Source organism: Cryptomeria japonica, chromosome 7 (assembly GCF_030272615.1).
Source record: "Cryptomeria japonica chromosome 7, Sugi_1.0, whole genome shotgun sequence".
NCBI classification, from domain to species: domain Eukaryota; kingdom Viridiplantae; phylum Streptophyta; class Pinopsida; order Cupressales; family Cupressaceae; genus Cryptomeria; species Cryptomeria japonica.
Genome location: NC_081411.1, coordinates 300,957,594 through 300,977,198, shown reverse-complemented (window position 1 = coordinate 300,977,198; position 19,605 = coordinate 300,957,594). Strand labels below are relative to the sequence as shown.

At 35.1% G+C, this 19,605-nt stretch overlaps 2 protein-coding genes across 2 annotated transcripts; both read left to right on the top strand.

The window, feature by feature from the left end:
- The first annotated feature begins 14,948 nt into the window (after nucleotides 1-14,948).
- Nucleotides 14,949-15,755, top strand: LOC131036840 (epidermis-specific secreted glycoprotein EP1-like). Its single transcript, XM_057968835.2, has one exon. The coding sequence runs from the start codon at nucleotides 14,949-14,951 to the stop codon at nucleotides 15,753-15,755; it is 807 nt and encodes a 268-aa protein (XP_057824818.1).
- A 129-nt stretch (nucleotides 15,756-15,884) lies between these two features.
- On the top strand, nucleotides 15,885-17,944 carry LOC131036846 (G-type lectin S-receptor-like serine/threonine-protein kinase SD2-5). Its single transcript, XM_057968839.2, has one exon. It carries the CDS (start codon nucleotides 15,888-15,890, stop codon nucleotides 17,457-17,459), a length of 1,572 nt encoding a protein of 523 aa, XP_057824822.2. The 5' UTR covers nucleotides 15,885-15,887; the 3' UTR covers nucleotides 17,460-17,944.
- Nucleotides 17,945-19,605: the final 1,661 nt, after the last annotated feature.

The following is a 19,605-nucleotide window of genomic DNA, read 5'->3' as shown; positions in this document are numbered from 1 at the left end:
CCAACAAAGTCTTAGACAAGATGTTCCCAAAACCAAGAACTAATATTTCATGTCTTATATAGGTTGTTGTATGCTTTAAACTAAACCAACAAAGTCTTATACAACATTATTAACTCCTAAGAAAAGATAGCAACATATGGAGCAGGGTGAGTGGAACCAGCAAGATAAAACTAGACTATTCTTACTATCCTCACCAATATGGATCACCTAGCATAACACAACTTGCTAGCCCATGGCATCCATGTTCTCTCCTTTCTCTTCCCCATGAGCTTGCTTATTCTTTTTATGTGATCACTTGTGTTGTTATGATAACATTCTGAGAATGATATTAGTGGCTAAGACATTTTGATTATTGAGATCCCTTCAACTAGTTGACTTAGAGCCTTTTTGTTTTTAGTACTAACCACTTTTGTGTTGTGTGTCTTTTTGTCTTTGTTTATCTTTCTTTGTCTTTTTTGCCCTGTTTTGTGTGTGTCCTTGCATGTGATTGCATGAGTTAAGATCCTAAGATTGGGTGATTGGTTCCTTGAAATTAGCAATGTCTTATCTCCTTGTGATCTAGCTCCTAATTGCTCCTCTCTTTAATCATTTTACTTTATCACAAGTATTCACATAGCTTCATACTCTTGTTAAAGTGGGGGCTAAATATAGGATCATAAATTGTAACCCATATAATTTACATCTCATGTTTGTCCTCCTACTTTAGAATGTCTTATCTCCATGCCCTCTCTACATTCATTTTGGTCCAATTATCCAACCCTAATGTCATGAATACCATTTAGTGAACTCCATTTTGGAGGTTCCTTCCCCATTTCTCTTTATGTTGGTCCTATTTGTAAGAGAACCAAGGCATGGAGAACCTTGGTTGTACTAGTGTGACACAAAATGCTCTTGTCCCCCTTAAATAGGACCTAATTTGAAATGGCACAGACCCTTTACCTCCTCTCTGGCTTCCAATCCCTTTGACTGCACATAACCATAGGAGGTCAACCTAATCGGTAATTTACCTAGGGAACCCTATATAAAGATATCCTATCAATTCATTTTGACATAATTATCATACCCCATAATTGGTGCGTCTGTGAAGCATTCATTTTCAAAGATCCAAGGCTTCATTTTATCCTTCAAGCATTATAGAGAAAAGTTACATCAATCTTCATGCAAGCATGTGTTTATGATTAGGGTTTCCATGTTCATGTGTTTGTCATTCCATTACATTCAACATTTGTGATTACATCCCAAGGGAATTGCATCATCAATCCTTTGAATTGTAGATTTGAGGTGTATCTCCTTAGAATTTACTTTAGTATTTCTATTATTTCATTCAAGGTTATTTCCTAAATTGGGATTTGACTTAAGGAAAAAACCTATCCACATCATTCTTCTTTTCTATCTTTGTGCATGGTACAAGTTGAAGAGTTGTACTCAAGAATTTTTATAGTGTTGATAGTGACAAATAGGTTTAGCTTTCGATAGAGAAAAAATTAGAGGACCAAGACGAATTTGTACTACTTGGTCCTAAAAAAATTAGGCTCAACTTTTGGCAAAAATTTTTAAACATCTTATTTTTCCTAAATCTTAGTTGGTGGCTATGTGGGATATCTAAAGCAATCTATTTTCATCAGTTGGCTTCTATTATCAATTGTTTTTCTTGAGTTTCACAATTGTCAATCTATTTATACTTAGAAAGAGGAAAACCCTAACCCTAGTGAATCTAATAAGATTTTCAACCTTTTCCTTATTTGGATTGAGGCTACATCTATTAAGTCTAACCCTCCTTCAGTGTATGGTTGATCTAGTTAGTAAGTGGTTTATTATCTTAATTAGTGAAACCCTAATTCCATTTGATACCATACCTTAGATGATTAAGCATGGGAAAGACTTGAGTATGGAATCTTTTGAACCTACCATATAGCATGAAGTACTTCATAAGAATGAGTGTTGCATCCTTCCAAAGTCCAAGAAGGTCTTCTCCATTGTACCCACTCTACAGTCTTGAGACCCCTTCTCCTAGCTTAAAGAATCTATCAATCTCATCTTTGTAAGACCCCTTCAACTTTTATGAAAAAGTCACTTTGAGAGATAACCTAGTCAGAGACCATAAAGGTCACTCCCCCACTTTTTACATCACCTTTCTCCCACAACTAGGAAAGTTTTGAGAGATGGTTGGGTGAAAACCCTGCATACCTTCGACATAGTTCACAAGATCTCCCTCCACCACTTTTGAATTAGGTCACCCAATTAGGTACTAAGTATTAATATAGATATTAGTATGTTCTTGTTACATCTCCCAAATAATCTTATCTTACTTGATTACATTTCTAACCTCAAAAGAACTTCTTGTTTTCTATCATTTGTTATACATACACATGCTCTCCTAAACAAGCTACTCATAATTGATCTCATCTTATATGACTACATTATTACATGTTCATCGTAAGAGTTACATTTATTTAATATTTTTTATCTATATTTCCTTCAATCCCTTACAATCTTTTACAAAAATCATTTAAAGGATGGAGCATAATTGATGACTAACTTTATTTTCTTATTATTATTTTTTACTTGAATTTTAAAAATACTTAAGAACTATTTTCCTTGTTCTTTGAAAGTTGACAACACATTTACAAGTGATCACTTTATATGGACCACATGATCATATCCTTTAAATATATAAAAATTAGATTTACATGCATACTTTTTAGTGTTATATATGTTAAGATGCATTGACATACAATTATCACAAACTTATAAATTAGAAAAAAATTACAGATGAAATTTGTTCTATCTGCAGAAGGAATTTTTGTTGATCTTGCAAAGATAGAGGCTATTGTAGATTGGCCAACACCTCAGAGTGTTATAGAGGTTAGAAGCCTTATGGATCTTACAGGATACTATAGGAAATATGTAGAAGTTTTTTCTAGGATAGAAACACCTATTACTTCTCTTTAGAAGAAGGGAAAGAAATTTGAATAGACTGAGAAGTGTGAAGAGTCATTTCTGCACTTGAAGTAGAAGTTGACAATAGCACCAATCTTGACTATACCGGATCCAAATGGACACTTTACAGTGATTACAAATGCTTCAGGTGAAGGTATAGGAGCAGTGTTAGTGCAGGAAGGAAAGGTGGTTGCTTTTGAATCTAGAAAACTAAAGCAATATGAATTGAACTATGCACCACATGATTTAGAGCTTTTAGCTATTCTTCATGCCTTACAAATGTGGAGGCATTACCTTCTAGGGAAGACATTTGAGTTGAAGACGGACCACTTAAGACTGAAACACATCTTTACACAACCTAACCTTAATGCAAGACAAAGAAGGTGTCTTGAATTCCTAAGTGAGTATGATTTTGGTATTGAATATATCAAAGGAAAGAAAAATAGGGTAGCAAATATTCCCAATAGAAGACAACATCTATCTTCTATGGTTAATACAAGGTCAAACTTGAGGCAACAAGTGTTGTAGAATCTCTTTGAAGATGACCATTACCTAAGGGTTAAGCAAGCCTTGGGAGTAGATCGTTCAAATGATCGATTCGATGGATATGAGTTGGAACTTGATGGTAATTTGAGATACCAAAGGAGGATGTATATTCCTGAAAGTGGAGACTTAAGGAAGTTAATATTGCATGAGATGCGCAATACACCTTATTTAGGACATTCTGGAGTGACGAAGATGGTAGCTGAATTGAGAACTTTGTATTTCTGGCCTAAACTCAGGAAAGAGGTGATTGAGTATGTGGCTCAATGTTTGGAATGTCAATGAGTGAAAAATGAGCATGTACATCCGGGGGGACTTTTATTTCAACATGTCATACCTGAGTATAAGTGGCAAGTAATCAGTATAGATTTTATCCTAGGGTTACCTATGAGAAAGAACAAGCATAATTCCCTAATGCAATTTATATAATTAAATTAGGGTTATTTAAGAAAAATAATCTGTATAGTTTATCCTTGAAATTAATAAAAAAAAATTAAAATGAACTATGAAAGTTTCACATGCACAAAATATTTATATTTGTGAAACTGTGAATTTTCCTACTTCTCTTATAGCACTAATTATTCCACTTCAGTCTTAGGCTTAACACCTTAGATTTTTCCTATGTATTTATGGAATACTCTTGATATTTCATTCATTATGATTTCTCTTCACATATATAGGATTGTATTGCATAAACAAAGGCTTTTGAATGTTAAATTGTTAGGTAAATACTTAGAGTCATGGCCACATAAAGAGAATATTTCATTATATTGGGGATGTTTGTTTGTTAAATTTATAATTGAAATTTTTTACTACAAGAATCTTTCGAGAAATATTTAGTTTGGTTTTTTTCCAAAGGAGCTTAGACATTGTCCAAATTTTGAGAAATTATAACCCTCGCTCTCTCTCTCTCTAAAATACACGTGCATAGATACATACTCACTCTGTTGCATTTAAAAATTCACAACCAATACGTAGATCACTATATGTTATTTTCATCTCTAATCATAGTATGAAATAAGTTTTGAATGATCAAATTTCTTGTCATTTTCTAGGGTGCTTCATTCCAACAATCTTTCTGGTAAACTTCCCTTAGAGATTGATGTGAAGCAGTCACCAGTGAGGAGGGACCTCAAAGAGATCAATTTGGACTAGTAGCAAGAGTAAACACAATAGAAACACAAAGACATGATGGAGGCAATGAAAAACAGATTGTTTCATTGCATGAAATTTGATAACATCCAACCGGTAACAACTGGGTTACAACATACCAACTCACTGGCCTAGTATAACATATAGAATAGGTCACAATCGGGACCTTGAATCATGAGATCTATCTTCTATGCATAGTCTAGCTACTTGATTCCCTTATTGGTTACATTCTAATGGGTCAGTGCAAGAAGATGAGTCCACTTTTTGGCCAAAAAGTGGAAGTGTTTTCCCTAATTTTCAGATTTTGTCTCATTTGAGCTTAAATTTTGAAACACTTAGAGATTGAATCTTGGAAAAAGTTAGTAATATAAAAGATAGCCCTCTGAGTGTACTTTCCAAATATATAATTTATTTTAATACCCACATAATAAAAAATAACTTTTTAAATGGGGTTCTGAAAACTATGTTTTAAAAATGCCTATTTCAGGACCATACCATGCATGTGTACGACCCACACTTTTTGACACAATTAAAATTATTTTCTCAAACCGTTTTGGGAAATGGTTTGTAACATACTGAAGATTGATGAGCATATTTTTCTTTTTTTTTTTTCTAATATTTTTTTTTAATTAATCTTTTAATGGCCGTAATTATCTTTTTAAAAATTTGACGTGTACGACCCACATAATTTGATGTAAACTTAACATTTTTTGATTTTTAAATACAAAAGAATTTTGTGTAGATTGATGACATATAATTTTTTTTCCAAAATTCTTTAAAATAAAAAAGTTATAAAATTAACAAAATTAGTTAATATTTCAAATTTATGGACCCGATTTAGTATAAATTAAATGAAAAATAGTTAAAATAGAATCTAGACAGTATAATCTGAAATGGGTTTTAATTTCATATAAAAATTCTCTGATTAAAGGTGCGTAAACTATTTCTGAAGTTCATATTTGTGCTTTCATTCATGGAGATTTGAATTTGCAGGTCCATGTCTCAGGTGTGGCCATCCCAGGGCTATCTCGGGCCTCATCCCGAGCCAAGTGGCGGGTTGTGGAATCAACTTCCACAAAACGGGCCCCCATTTTCAAACAAGGGCGGCTTGTGGAAAAAAAAGGAAAAATGCCATTTAGAAATGGGGGCCCGTTTTTAGAAACGGGCCCCTGTTTTTAAAAACAAGCCCCAGTTTCCAAAAAACGGGCCCCCGTTTTGTTTAAAAGCGGGCCCCCATTTTAGAACAAAATGGGGGCCCATTTTTTTTTCTTCGAACCCTCGTTACCTTTCGGCTCGGGAGCCCAAAGCACAAACAGGCCCCAGTTTTTTGAAAACGGGCCGCCGTTTATAAGAGTGTGTTTTCCAACGCGCGGACTTCCGCGAATTTGTGACTCATTACCTTGCACTTGCCCTAATGTGCAATTACAATTATATATCAATCCAAAGGATCAAGTCGACTCAAAAGGGATCAAAATCCGAAGAGCAAGACCTAACATGGAAAACAACAAGGTCGGTCTCCACCAAGAGATTCCTCAGAAAAATCAAAATGATAACATGCAGATCGCAAGAAAAGGTCAGCCACATGCCGAGGAACATTGGAATCAATAGCCAAGGCTCCACAAGATTCGAAAGGGGATCCGATAGATCACCAAAATAGACCCAGGAAACCAGTAACAAAGGACTTTAAACGGGGAACAAGAAACTATCAAGGAAAGAGGTAGCGATATCATGCCAGAAAATGATCCAAGTACGATGCAATCTTGAAGAAAGAAAGATGATTAATTTTTCAAGAAGAATCCAACTCCACAAGATCTGGTGAGCCAAAACCGGGACACATAGAAAGAAAAACTAAAACTGCAAATAGAAAGCAAAACATAAAGGAAAATATTTTTAGTTGATGCAAGATTGCTATGAACTGGGGATGCTCCTGCATTAGACATCTAGGGTTATTGAAAAGTAAGCCTCTCACTTTGTTGGGTTTAGAAGAAAACCAAGGCAGTCTACCTTTTCTTGAGAAATCCAAGATGAATCTTCAACTAGTTTGTCCTTTCACTTCACAAGATATTCCTTATATTGACTACTTCGAGTACTACACCCAATCCTACCATCCAAAATCTCTTCAATTTGATCTGGTTCCTTTCGGGGCAACTGTTTCTCCAAGTCTGCAACACTGTTCTCACTGAATTTTGGTTCATGGTACTCATAAAGATCTGCAATGTTAAACACAAGTGAAATACTTAGACTATCAGGTAACTCCACTTCATATGCATTTTGAGAGCCGAACTTCCTCAAAATCATGCAAGGTCCAAACTTCTTCATTTGTAACTTGTTATAAGTTCAAACTGGAAATCTCTCTTTTCTTAGATATATCATTACTTCATCAATAACTTTAAATTCCTTATGTCTCCTCTTCTCATCTGCCTTTTCCTTATACTTGTTGTTCATGGCTTCCAAATGCTACTTAACCTGAATATGGAAGGTTTCCATGTGATCTGCAAAGTCTTCTGCTTCTGAACTTCTCTGGTCTTGACTGCTAATTTCTCTTAATTCTGATATACCTCTAGGATGCACTTCGGTAATAATATCAAAAGGTGTTCTTTCGGTACTTCTATTCACTGATTGTTTTAGGCAAACTGTGCTTGTGCAAGGATTAAATCCCAACTTCCGATTTTATCTCCCACTAAACATTTCAACAAGTTTCCCAAACTCCTATTAACAACTTATGTCTGTCCATCAGTCTATGTTTGAAAAGTAGAAATGAATTTCAAATTTGTCTTCATCTTCTTCTAAAGTGTTCTAAAAAAATAGCCAACAAACTTAGTGTCTATGTCTAAAACTATGCTCTTAGGTAATTCGTGCAACCTTACCACTTCCTTGAAAAATAGGTCTGCTACATGCAATGCATCTGATTTATTCTTACAACGTATGAAATGAGTCATCTTCGATAATCTATCCACTACCACAAATATAGAATCATTCCCTCTCAGTGTCTTAGGCAAACCAAGTACAAAATCCATGCTTATATCCTCCCAAGGTCTTATCGGTGTTGTCAAAGGTTTATACAATTCCACATTCTAACTACTACCCTTTGCAACTTGACAAGCTCTACAACTCTTCACACGTCTGTTAACTGCCTTATGAATCTGGGGCCAAAAGTACTGCTCACTCACTAATGGTATTGTTTTATCAATGCTAAAATGTCCTACTAAACCTCCATTGTGTTTCTCCTTTATCAGGTTCTCCCTCATATAACTCTTAGGTATGCACAAGTTAACTCCTCTGAATAACATCCCATCCTCAATAAAGTAATCCAAACACTTTCTTCTATCTACCATAACTGGTTCTCTACATACTTTCCAAGGTTCTGCAAAATATGGGTCATCATCACATAAGGTCTTCAAATCTTCAAATCTTAATACTGTCACTCTCATCTCTATCAGCAAATTTCTTATTCGACTAAGTTCATTTGCAACTTTCTTATATTTTCCATTTCTATGCTTGAACACAAAGGCATAACTCTGGAAGAATTCTACCCCTCATATGTCTCTGATTCAACTTACTCTGACTGCTTAAATACTACAAAGCTTGATGATCTGTATATAACACAAACTCCTTAGGCAACAAGTAATGTCTCTACTTCTTCAAGGTTTCAACTATGGCATAAAACTCTTCATCATACATTGATTATCTCCTCCTGGCATCATTCAATTTCTCACTGAAATAAGCTACTGCTCTCCCTTCCTAACTCAAGACTGCTCCTATTGTTGTTCCACTTGTATCACAAACCACTTGAAATACTTTATTGAAATCCGGTAAAGCCAACACAGGCTGCTCAATCACTTTTTGCTTCAATAGTTCAAAATGGTTTTTTCTCCAATGATCCACTTGAATTCCTTCCGATCTCCTCTCATGGTCTCAGTCATAAGGTTACAAACTGAACTAAAATTTATGATAAACTTTTGGTAAAAACTAGCCAATCCATTAAATGATCTTACCTCTCCAATGCTTTCCAATGTAGGCCACTCAACAATTTCTTTCACATTTTTTAAAGGTCCATCTTTAAACCATCCTCAAATATCACAAATCCAAAATAGACTAACTCATCCTTCATGAAAGTACACTTCTTGATATTGATCAACAACTTCTCTTCTCTCAACCTTCACAGAACTTGTCTTAACTACAACAAATGCTCGTCTTTTGTCTTACTGAAAATCAGAATGTCATTCAAATACACAATAACAAATTTACCCAAGAATTTATTCAATACCTCATTCATCATCCTCATGAAAGTACTCGGTGCATTAGTCAATCCAAAAGGCACCACCAACCATTCATATAGTCCTTTATTTGTCTTAAATGTTGTCTTCCACTCATCACCTTCTTTGATCTTGGTCTGATGATATCCACTCTTCAAATCTATCTTTGTAAAGTATTTTGCTCCACTCAAACAATCCATTATATCATCCATCCAAGGTAAAGGAAACCATTATTTCATTGTGATCTTGTTTATTGCTCTGAAATATGTACACAATCTCCACTCTCCATGCTTCATAGGTACTAATACTGTTGGTACTACACAAGGGCTTAGACTTTCATGATCAATTATTTATTCAACAGCTCTCGCACTTGTGTATTCAGTTCTCCATTCTCTCTCGGTGTCAAGTAGTGTGTAACTTTGTTGGGAAAACTAGCTCTGAGAGCCAAGTTCATACATTGACTAATAATTCTTATAGGTGGCAATCCATTAGGTACATTATCTGAAATGATGTCCTCATATTCTATTAGAAAATCTTTTATCTCTTTTGGGTGTTCTCCTTTTGGTTCCGGTTTCTCAGTCTTCTTAGGAATTAAGGCGAAACATGCATTCTCATGTCTCAATCCATCTAGGAATTTCCTTCCATCTACCAAACAGATTCTAGAATTTGTAAAAACTTCATTCTTTAAAGGTTTGTCTAAAGGTAACAAGGTTTGCTTCATCCCATTGGCCACAATAGTGTATGAATTCTTCCTCACATCATGTACTGTGTGTCTATCAAATTGCCAAAGTCTACCCAACAAAAGGTGACAAATATCCATACGCATAATATCACATAAGACTTATCATGATAATTCCCAATTTTTAATTTCACCAAATATTGCTCACTTACTAACAACTTATGTTCATCCTGAATCCATGTTATCTGATAAAGGCTTAGGGTGTTTCAATCTCTCCAATTTCAACTTATTCACCATCTCTTTTGAAACAATATTTTATGAACTACCTCTATCAATAACAACTTACAACACTTACCGGATACCTTACATCTGGACTTGAACAGATTCTTCCTTTGCAAAAGCTCTTCATCTCCTCTGGTATAACACAAAGCTCTCCTCATCACCAATAGTTCTCCATCTTTCAGTTTATTGTTTGATCTGGTGGGGTTTTCTTCCACCACTGCTACTATTTTAGTAGTTTTTGTCTTCTTACACTTGAATGCATGATATCCTTCTCCTCCACACTTAAAGAAGGTTCCTTTGAATGTCCTCTTGTCTTGTCTTCCAAAATTCTCATTCTGGTAACCATTTGATTCTCTCCTCCAGTAGAAATTTCTATCATCCTTCCGATATGAATTACCTATTTTTCTTAGCTCTGTTTCCTTTCTCTAATCTGTACTGGTTCTTCTTCCTCTGATATATCCTCTTTCTCCTGGAAATCTTCCTCCGGTAAACATTCCACCTCTACCTCTCTGTCTTTGCTCATGTCTTTTGTTTAACTTTTCTTCTGTCTTTAGGGCTTACTGGTAAGCCTCTTCAACACCCTCTAATTTGACCATATTGAGTTCATCTTGTATAGACATCTGTAATACATTCAAATATCCTGCAACTTGTTCAACTTCATCATCAACATGTCTAGATCTAATATTCAACTTGTAAAATGATTTGGTGTACTCCTTCACACTAGATTCCTTCTATCTCAAATTTTGCAACTTTAGGAACAAATCCACTTGATAATTCATCGATACAAACTTCTATTTCAACTTAGCAGTCATCTGATCCCATGTCTTAATCTTTTCTTTACCTCTTCTTTTTCTATCAACTTGCAAATGTTCCCACCAAAGAGATGCACAACCTTTCAACCAGGTAAAGACATATTTCACCTTCCTCTCTTCTACAATGCTTTCAAAATTAAAATAGTTCTCCATCTCCAAGATCCAATGCATCAATTCATTTGAATCTAACTTTCCATCATATTTCAGTGGGGTAAAATGAGGTTTAGTATTCAGCCTACTCAAAACCCTCAAAAACCTTTCCTCATCCGAATCAACTGTCGGTAGGTTTGCTTGTTCTACTGGGGCTTCTTCTCCTTTATTTTCACTCACATCTTCAATATATCAGCCTCTTCTCTAGGTTGTTTCCATGGCTTCTAATCAGGATTCTATACCTCACAACATCTCCATCACAATAGGGTCTGCATTCCCATGCACTCCACCATTCCTATCTCCTCTTTCCGCCATCATTCATGCTAGTCCTCTGCAACTGCAATTCGGATCTGTAATTTGTCACCCTACAAAAAAATTTCAAGACACGCAACCTCCAGAATGAAACTTCACTCTGATACTACTTGAAGCAATCACCGATGAGGAAGGACCTCAAAGAGATCAATCTGGATCGGTCAACAAGAGTAAAGACAACGAAAACACAAAACATGATGGAGGCAATACAGAACAGATTGTTTTAGTGCATGAAATTTGATTACATCTAACTTGTAACAACTAGGTTACAACATACTAGCTCACTGGCCTAGTAGAACATACAAAATAGGTCACAAGCAGGACCTTGAATCATGAGATCTATCTTCTACACATAGTCTAGCTACTTGACTCTCTCATTGATTACATTCTAATGTGAAAATATAGTTATATATCGATCCAAAAGATCCAGTCGGTCCAAAAGGGATGAAAACCTGAAGAACAAGGCCTAATGTACAAAACAACAAGGTTGGCCTCCGCCAAGAAATTCCTCCAGAAATTCCAAATGATGACACACAGATTGTGGAAAAGATCGGCCACATGCCAAGGAACATCAGAATCAACACCCAAGGATCTACAAGCGTCAGAAGGGGATCCAGTAGATCACGAAATTAGCTGCAGGCAATCGGTAATAAGAAACTATCAAGGAAACTAGTAGCAATATCATGCCAGAAAATAATCCAAATGCGATGTAGTCTGGAAGCAAGAAAGATGATCAAGTCTTCAAGTAGAATCCAACTCCACAGGACCCGGTGAGCCAAAATTGGGACACACAAAAAGGAAAACTGGAACTGCAAATGGAAAGAAAAATAGAAAGGAAAATATTTTTGGTTGATGCAAGATTGCTATGAACCGGGGATTCTCCTGCATCATGATGACTTGAGAATGCTTGAGAAAGTGTATGTGTCTATCAACTTTTCACATATATTCATCAACCCCTATCAATGAACAGTTGAAAATGAGTAGAAAGAAAGCATGTACTAATTCATAATCATGGGAATTATACATCTTAAATTGACTATACTCTACGAAAAAGTCATTTAGTCTGTTGTTGCTATGATGTGTACAGTATTTTTTATGTTGTGAACAACTCTTTCAATGTTTGTATCTATATTTGAGTGTTGGTGTGAATAATTTCTTTGACATTTGTATCTGTGAACCGAAAATTAAAAGATCAATGTTTCTATCTACTACCATATGTAAGTTTAAAGTCTTCAACAAAGTCTAAATTGGAAATGAACAATTGAAAATGAATTAAGGAAAATCCATGTACTAAATTCATAATGATGGAAACTGAAAGTAGTATTTGTAAATTGACAATCAACATCTTAAAGTGAATAAAAAAAAATGTACTACATTACCATAATGTTTCAAAGTTTCTATCTCCTACCATATGTAAGTTTAAAGTCTTCAACAGAGTCTAAGCTGAAAATGATTAAAAATTGACATGTACTGAATTCATATTATTGGAAACATAAAGATTTAAATAGGTTGTACTCTACACAAAAGTCATGTAGTCAAGGTCTGATATGTTATTTGAATATAACTATGTTTCTTACTTTGTTGTGAACAATTGCTTCAATGTTTGTACCTGTAATCAACAATTGAGAATGGGAAAAAAAACATGTACCTATTAATTTCAACCATTCACTCAAAATTTTGAAATTTAGTTTTAAAATAATTTTAAATAAAAAGACTTTTCTAAATTATCTTTACCAACAAAAAATAAATATTATTCCTACTATGAAGTTATAGTCATTTATTATTACCTTTCTGCCTGTTACCCAACTTTCACTACATCTTCATGTAAATCAAAACCACACGCCTATCAGCTACATGTTGCAAGACAAAACCCCGCGACTACGAATATATATTCATTTGTCTCCCACCCCTAAAAATATTGGTAGTCTAATGTACATTGTACCCCCTTTGAATGCGATTGATCTATTTTGTATATTATGTTCTTGCAAGGTGATTATTTTTTTTGTTTACTTGCTTGATGAATTTGTACCATGAAAAGCCTTTTGAATTCTTACACCTTGTAGGTATATTGTTTTGGATTTTTTGTGTTGGAGCTTTTAAAAACTGAGTAGATTAGTCATGGATTATTGTCTTTTGCTAGTTCAAGGAATGTCTTATGCTCTCTTTCTCCTAATGGAATGCATAGTATTCTATTGTTATCTATATAAGATATTTCTTCCTTTATTCGAATTGCCAAACCATTTAGGGCCTAGCAATGCCTAAAAGTATTCAATGGCTCCCTCATTTCAAGTACCTCAAATTCTACTAGTTGCTTAAGGTCTTGAATGTCTACTTCCACATTTATCCATGTTTCCTTTGTTTCTATACCAAATTCATCTACCAAATTATGTTGATTGGAATTTTCACAACCTTTGGGTGGCCTATTTAGACATCTAAATAGATATTTGATTAAATTTATTAATATTAAAATTTTAATAAATATGATCAATTATATATTTAGACATTTAATTAAATTTTTTGAATTGATTTGAAATACTATTTAATTATATACTAATTTATTTTATGTTGTAAAAAAAACTTTTGTTTAGCTACAAGACTTCACACTATCAGTTGCTCATATGAAAAAAACAAAATTGTTTATTCTTTTCTTGTCACATATGGATCGTTGGACATGTGTTTGCTTGGGCCCTTACATGAAATTAATTCTACAAGGAATAAAAAAAAAAAAATCTGATATGCACTTGACTTCAGCATTGTGAAATTGATGCAATTTTATTTGATTGGGGACCATGTACTTTTCCAAATGATTGTCGAAGACTTTATCAAAAAAAACTTTGACTTCAATATCAACTGCTTGATGTTATGATTTAATGAACTACTCTTTTCCCTATTAATTACTAAGCTCTCTAAATTCAAATAATCTAATACTTTGCAAAGTCATACTTTTCCAATCTTATTTATCCAAAAGACTTTCACCTTAATATCATTGATTGTCTTCAACTTAACGCTATAGTTTAGCTTAACTCCCTATTAATTTCAAGCTCTCTAAATTCAAATCATCGAGCTTGGTAAAACCATACTTTTCTGATCTTATTTATGCAAGAGACTTTGACTTCAATATCATTGATATTCTTGAACTTGGCGTTATAGTTTAAGCTAACTCGTACATTCCCTACTTATTCCCAAGCTCTCTAAATTCAATCGTCTTTCATTCGAGAATGTTATTATTCTGTACTCTGTCTTTCGGACAGAACTGCTGTTTAGAAAAATGATGACAACGGACTGTTTTTCGTCCTGTCCTCCTTTGTTTTTCGTGCTCACTATTTGCAGAAAGCCTTGCTATTACTCCAACAGCTACGTACTATTGAGGCAGAACATGGAGGAACAATATCCAGTCTATATATTATTGTTTTTTACATTGTAAATAAAACATTTGTTTAGCTAGAAGACTCGAGACTCTCCGCATATACAAAAAAAACAAAACTGTTTATTTTTTTCCTGTCACGTATGCGTCGCTGACCATGTGTTTGCTTGGACAATGACACGGCGTTAATATGTTTGGGGACAACGTACTTTTCCTAGTCGTCGTCGAAGACTTTTTAAGGCCATCCTTTTCTGGTCTTATTCTGGTTTCTTAGTCTAAATTAATACAAGAGACTTTGTCTTCAATATCATTGATTTTCTTCAACTCGGCATTATGATTTAACCTAACTCCTCGCCTCCCTATTCATTGCCCTTAGAACTCTCTAAATTTAAATCGTCTTTCATTCGAGCATGTTATTATTCTGTGCTCTCTCTCGGACATAACTGTTGTTTATAAAAATGATAACGGACTTTTTTTTGTCCTCTCCTCCTTTGCTTTCGCCACTTCTGCCACTCTTCCTTATATCGTGCTCACTATTTGCAGAAAGCCTTGCTATTACTTCCACAGCTGCGTATGAAGGCAGAACATGGAGGAACAATATCCAGTCTCTACATTTCCTGACACCGTCAATTTATAAAGACGCACTCGTCAGACCGATCCTTCTGAGCAGCAATATTTCATATAATGATGTGAATCTCCAGTTTGGATGTGGATTCTTCTGCTATGGCAGCCCTTGTGACACAAGCTACCTATTTGCAACTTTCTTTGTTGTCTACACCACTGATGGTATGCTGCGTGATATGCAAATGGTGTGGTGTGCAAACAGAGACCAGATGGTGCAAGAAAACGCAGCCCTAACACTCACCTCCACAGGAGAACTTGTATTAAGGAACTCAGATGGCACTCTCGTCTGGTCTACAAATTCATCCCCACAAGCTTTTCAAAGGATGGCAATACACGAATCTGGGAACCTTGTTCTCTATAACACCTCCGGTGGAATCATTTGGCAATCTTTTGATTATACAACTGATACCGGTCTGCCAGGGCAGAAGTTCAAGGTGGGACAGAAAATTACTGCAAACATTTCTCCAAAGGATACAAGGAAAGGTCGTTTCTATGGTATCTTGCAGCACGATGGATTTGCTTTGTATACAGCCTCAGCACCGTCTAAAATGTATTACAGGTACCCCGAGGCACCTGTAGATGTGGAGTTAACTTATTCCGTGATCGAGAATCAGTCCAACAATATTTATTCTCGAGGATGACGAATACCGCCAATTCATTTTACAATACCCAAAGGCTTGCTTTACTTTAAATTGGCTTCAGATGGACACTTAAAATTCTGCACGGTCCAAAAAAATCCAGGAAGATCTGTCCTTAACTATTCGCCATGGTTCATGAAATCAGTGCTTTTGTGTGATTCTCCAGGAGCTTGCGGAGACTATGGTGTTTGCAAAAACGGTCAGTGCAGCTGTCCAGGAGATGGCAATGCTTTTAAACCGACTGATGCCACAGAACCCAATTCCGGATGTGCTCCGCGCGTTCCTCTGGTGTGCTCACAGACTAGTAGGCGCCAAGGTCATCACTTTTTGGAACTGGAGCACGTTGCCTATTTTACTTATCTTTATGAAAATGCTTCGACATCAGGTTTGGTGTCAAGAGATGAATGTAAAACACTTTGCCTCGAAAACTGCTCTTGCAAAGCTGCTTTTTTCAGGTACGGGACCAATTTTTCTAGTGGTTATTGTTATCTAGAGTCCAATATCTATTCTATGACAACTATGAGTCCAGTCGATAAGTTTTACAATTCCACTGCTTATATTAAAATCCAGTTAACGTCCAAGCGCTTTAAGTCCATAGTTGTCATCATCATTTGTGTTTCTGTGGGTGGAGCGGTAGCTCTGTTTATCTTATTTTGGGCAAGGATAAAAGGGTCTCAAAATAGAAGACAGCAGAAAGTAAAGGATGAGGATGCAGGTGAGGATGATGTTGATTGGTCAGCAGGCTTACCGTTGCGGTTCTCATTCCAAGAACTACAAGACGCTACAAACGGCTTTAACATTAAGTTGGGCAGCGGAGGATTCGGTTCAATTTATCAGGGTGTTCTGTCAGACGGCTCAAAGATAGCAGTGAAGCGCCTTCACAGAGCAGGACATGGAGAAAAGGGGTTCAGGGCAGAAGTGGAAACGCTAGGGAAAATTGACCATCTCAATTTGGTAAGACTAAAGGGCTTTTGTGCAGAAAAATTCCATAGAATGCTTGTATACGAGTATTTACCAAATGGATCTCTTGATAAAAGGATATTTTTTAACAAGAGTCATCCATGTTTGCTCGACTGGAAGAGCAGATCCAGAGTAGTTCTTGATATTGCGAGAGGATTAGCATATTTGCATGAAGAATGTCAAGAACGTATAATACATTTCGACATCAAGCCTCAGAACATTCTCCTTGACCAAAATTTCAATGCCAAAGTGTCAGATTTGGGCTTGGCAAAGTTGATTAACAGAGAGCAAAGTGAAGTGATAACCATGATAGGAGGGACACCAGGGTATATGGCACCTGAGTTGTTGAACATGCATATAACAGAGAAGGCAGATATATTTAGCTTTGGCGTTATGGTGATAGAAATTGTCAGCGGAAAACGAAGCAGAGAGCTTTCAGAAAACGGCTTGTTTTCAATGTTACAAGTTAAGGCAGAGGAAGGGAGGTTATTGGATTTGGTCTATCCGGGGCTTGAAAATGAGGAAACGGGCATAAAAGAGGAGGCAATAAAATTGATAAAAGTGGGAATGTGGTGTGTACAGGACAATTTTACAAGGCGACCAGCGATGTCCATTGTGATGAAGGCGTTGGAAGGTTTAATAGACACCTTTAATGATGTTCCATGCGCGTCACCAGGGTCAACAGTTGGTTCTTATAGACAGACTCTCTTCTCGGCTGAGCTGTCCGTGTTATCTGGACCTACGTAATTTGTTTGTTTACTTAGTTTGCTCTGCAGATTTTTCTTATCAACGACCTACAACCATCTCTATTTTTTTTTCCAGTATGTTTAAATGTTGAATAGGTCTTCATAGTATGTCTGTAATCAGTCATTCGCTATCATTAGATAAAATAGGCTTGTTTGGAAACTTTTGTATGGTTACAATCTGCCTGTAATCAAACAAATCGTTATCAGCCCACGCTCATAACAGGTCTTTCTCCTATCATCCTAGTTCTGTGTATATGGACTTCGCATAATTTGTCTTTATTTATTAGTACCGACTTATAAGTCTAATGTGTTCATGTAATCAGTTTGCTAATAGTTCGCGCTGAGAGTTATGCCAGCAAAAATAGTTCGAGTTTCGAATGTTTTTGTTATCTTCTTTTTAACAAATATATTAAAGAAGAGCTGGAAAAAGTTAGTGACTGTCATTTTTAAGTTGGAATGTCTCTAAATTTAAAAAAAATAAATGTATGCAGCTGGTCATTACGTGAACTTTGGGTAGGGTAGATGGAAAGCAATTGAAGCTTTTCCATTATTTTTGTAGTTTTACTTCCTTGTTTGCTTCCTTCAATATGATTGATTTGTATGCAATTTGCATTATAGAAATAGATTACAGACTTTCATTGCAATAATGCATACTCTACGACAGGTACATAACATCTATTGTGTTTTCTTATTGCTAGTGCTACTAAGTCATAAACCAGCCAAGTCCAAAACATGTATATAATATGATCAACAAGTAGTCTACATTTTGTTTGTTCAGGTTTGTTAATGTACATATATGAATAAAAATTTCTAATTGAATTTTGTGTTAGTTGACTTTGGGTAGTCCACAATAAAATATTTTAAGCATTAGTTCTGTTTAGACTTTCAAATCATTTCATTCCTATGAAAATTTGTGTTATTTTCTTAGATATTTTTTAAAAATATTCTTACAATGCAATTTGTAGGTTATACTTATTTAGTAGATTTATGTATTTAGTATTGTGTCACTTTTTCTTATTAGTTTTTTAAACAACACTTGATTTGGAATAAAATTTTGCAATTGCATAGGGGTAAAAATAGACCTTTGTAATAGAACATGGTCATCAATCACAAAATAATTAAAAGTGGTTTTATGTCATGCATTATAATTGCAACTATCCTAATGAGTATCAATTCAAGGTGAAGAAATCATATGATAATTCAATGTTGTGAAAACATAATACATGCACTTCCTACCATTCATTTCCACTATAATACAATTATTCTAGGTTCATTTCATGTGCTTGTAGGAATGTGTCATGAAAAGATTTATACAAAATTTATTTTTTCATCATGTGATCTTGTATTTATCAAACAAGTGAAATTTCAATATATATAGATGTCAGCACTTATCTTTTAAAAAATTTACTCAATCTAAAATGTGACTTGGGCTACATTATTGGACTATGATCAATATGTTATATCAACTATTTGTCAATATATAACTGAACAACCCCAAATAAATTACTGGATGAGGAAACATTTTAGAAGAATGTGTTTTGAACATCAAAAAACTAAAATAAAAATAATTTGATCAATAGCACAATACATGTAGATTTATTCACATGTTTTTTATTAGTATAAAATAGGTATTACATGGACCCAAAATCCATAAATAAAGAAACAATCTCTAAAGACAAACCAGAAACGAATCCATAGTGGGCCAGTAGAAACATACACAATAGAAATTGAGGTCTACGAACCCAGAGATTAAATAATTTTGTTCTGCATTTGAATAGTCTTAACATTTTTCTAAATAAAACCCCTATTTATATGAGCTAACTCCTCCATATCTATGGCTTTAATCTGCTTACCTTTATCCTTGCTTCGGGTGTGAGTTGAAGGTACCTAATTAGTTTGGGTCTCGCCTTCTAGGATGAGCTCCTTAACCTTTCCTTTGCCACGGAATGAGATTGAGGGGGAGGTATGAGTGACGGAAGGGGAAACATTAAGAGACTAAGCCTTTTCATTTAGCCTTCAAAGGCCCTACATTCTATTGATCATGGTGATTCTACTCACTACAATGACTGTTGTTAGCTTCTCCTCATCCCTATCCATAGCCACCTCTAGGTTCATTTTTTTCTTCATGATCATTCTTCATGGCTTTG

Excerpts from the sequence above, each read along its gene's own strand:
- LOC131036840 (XM_057968835.2), top strand. The coding sequence starts at position 14,949 with ATGATAACGGACTTTTTTTTGTCCTCTCCTCCTTTGCTTTCGCCACTT.
- LOC131036846 (XM_057968839.2), top strand. The coding sequence starts at position 15,888 with ATGAAATCAGTGCTTTTGTGTGATTCTCCAGGAGCTTGCGGAGACTAT.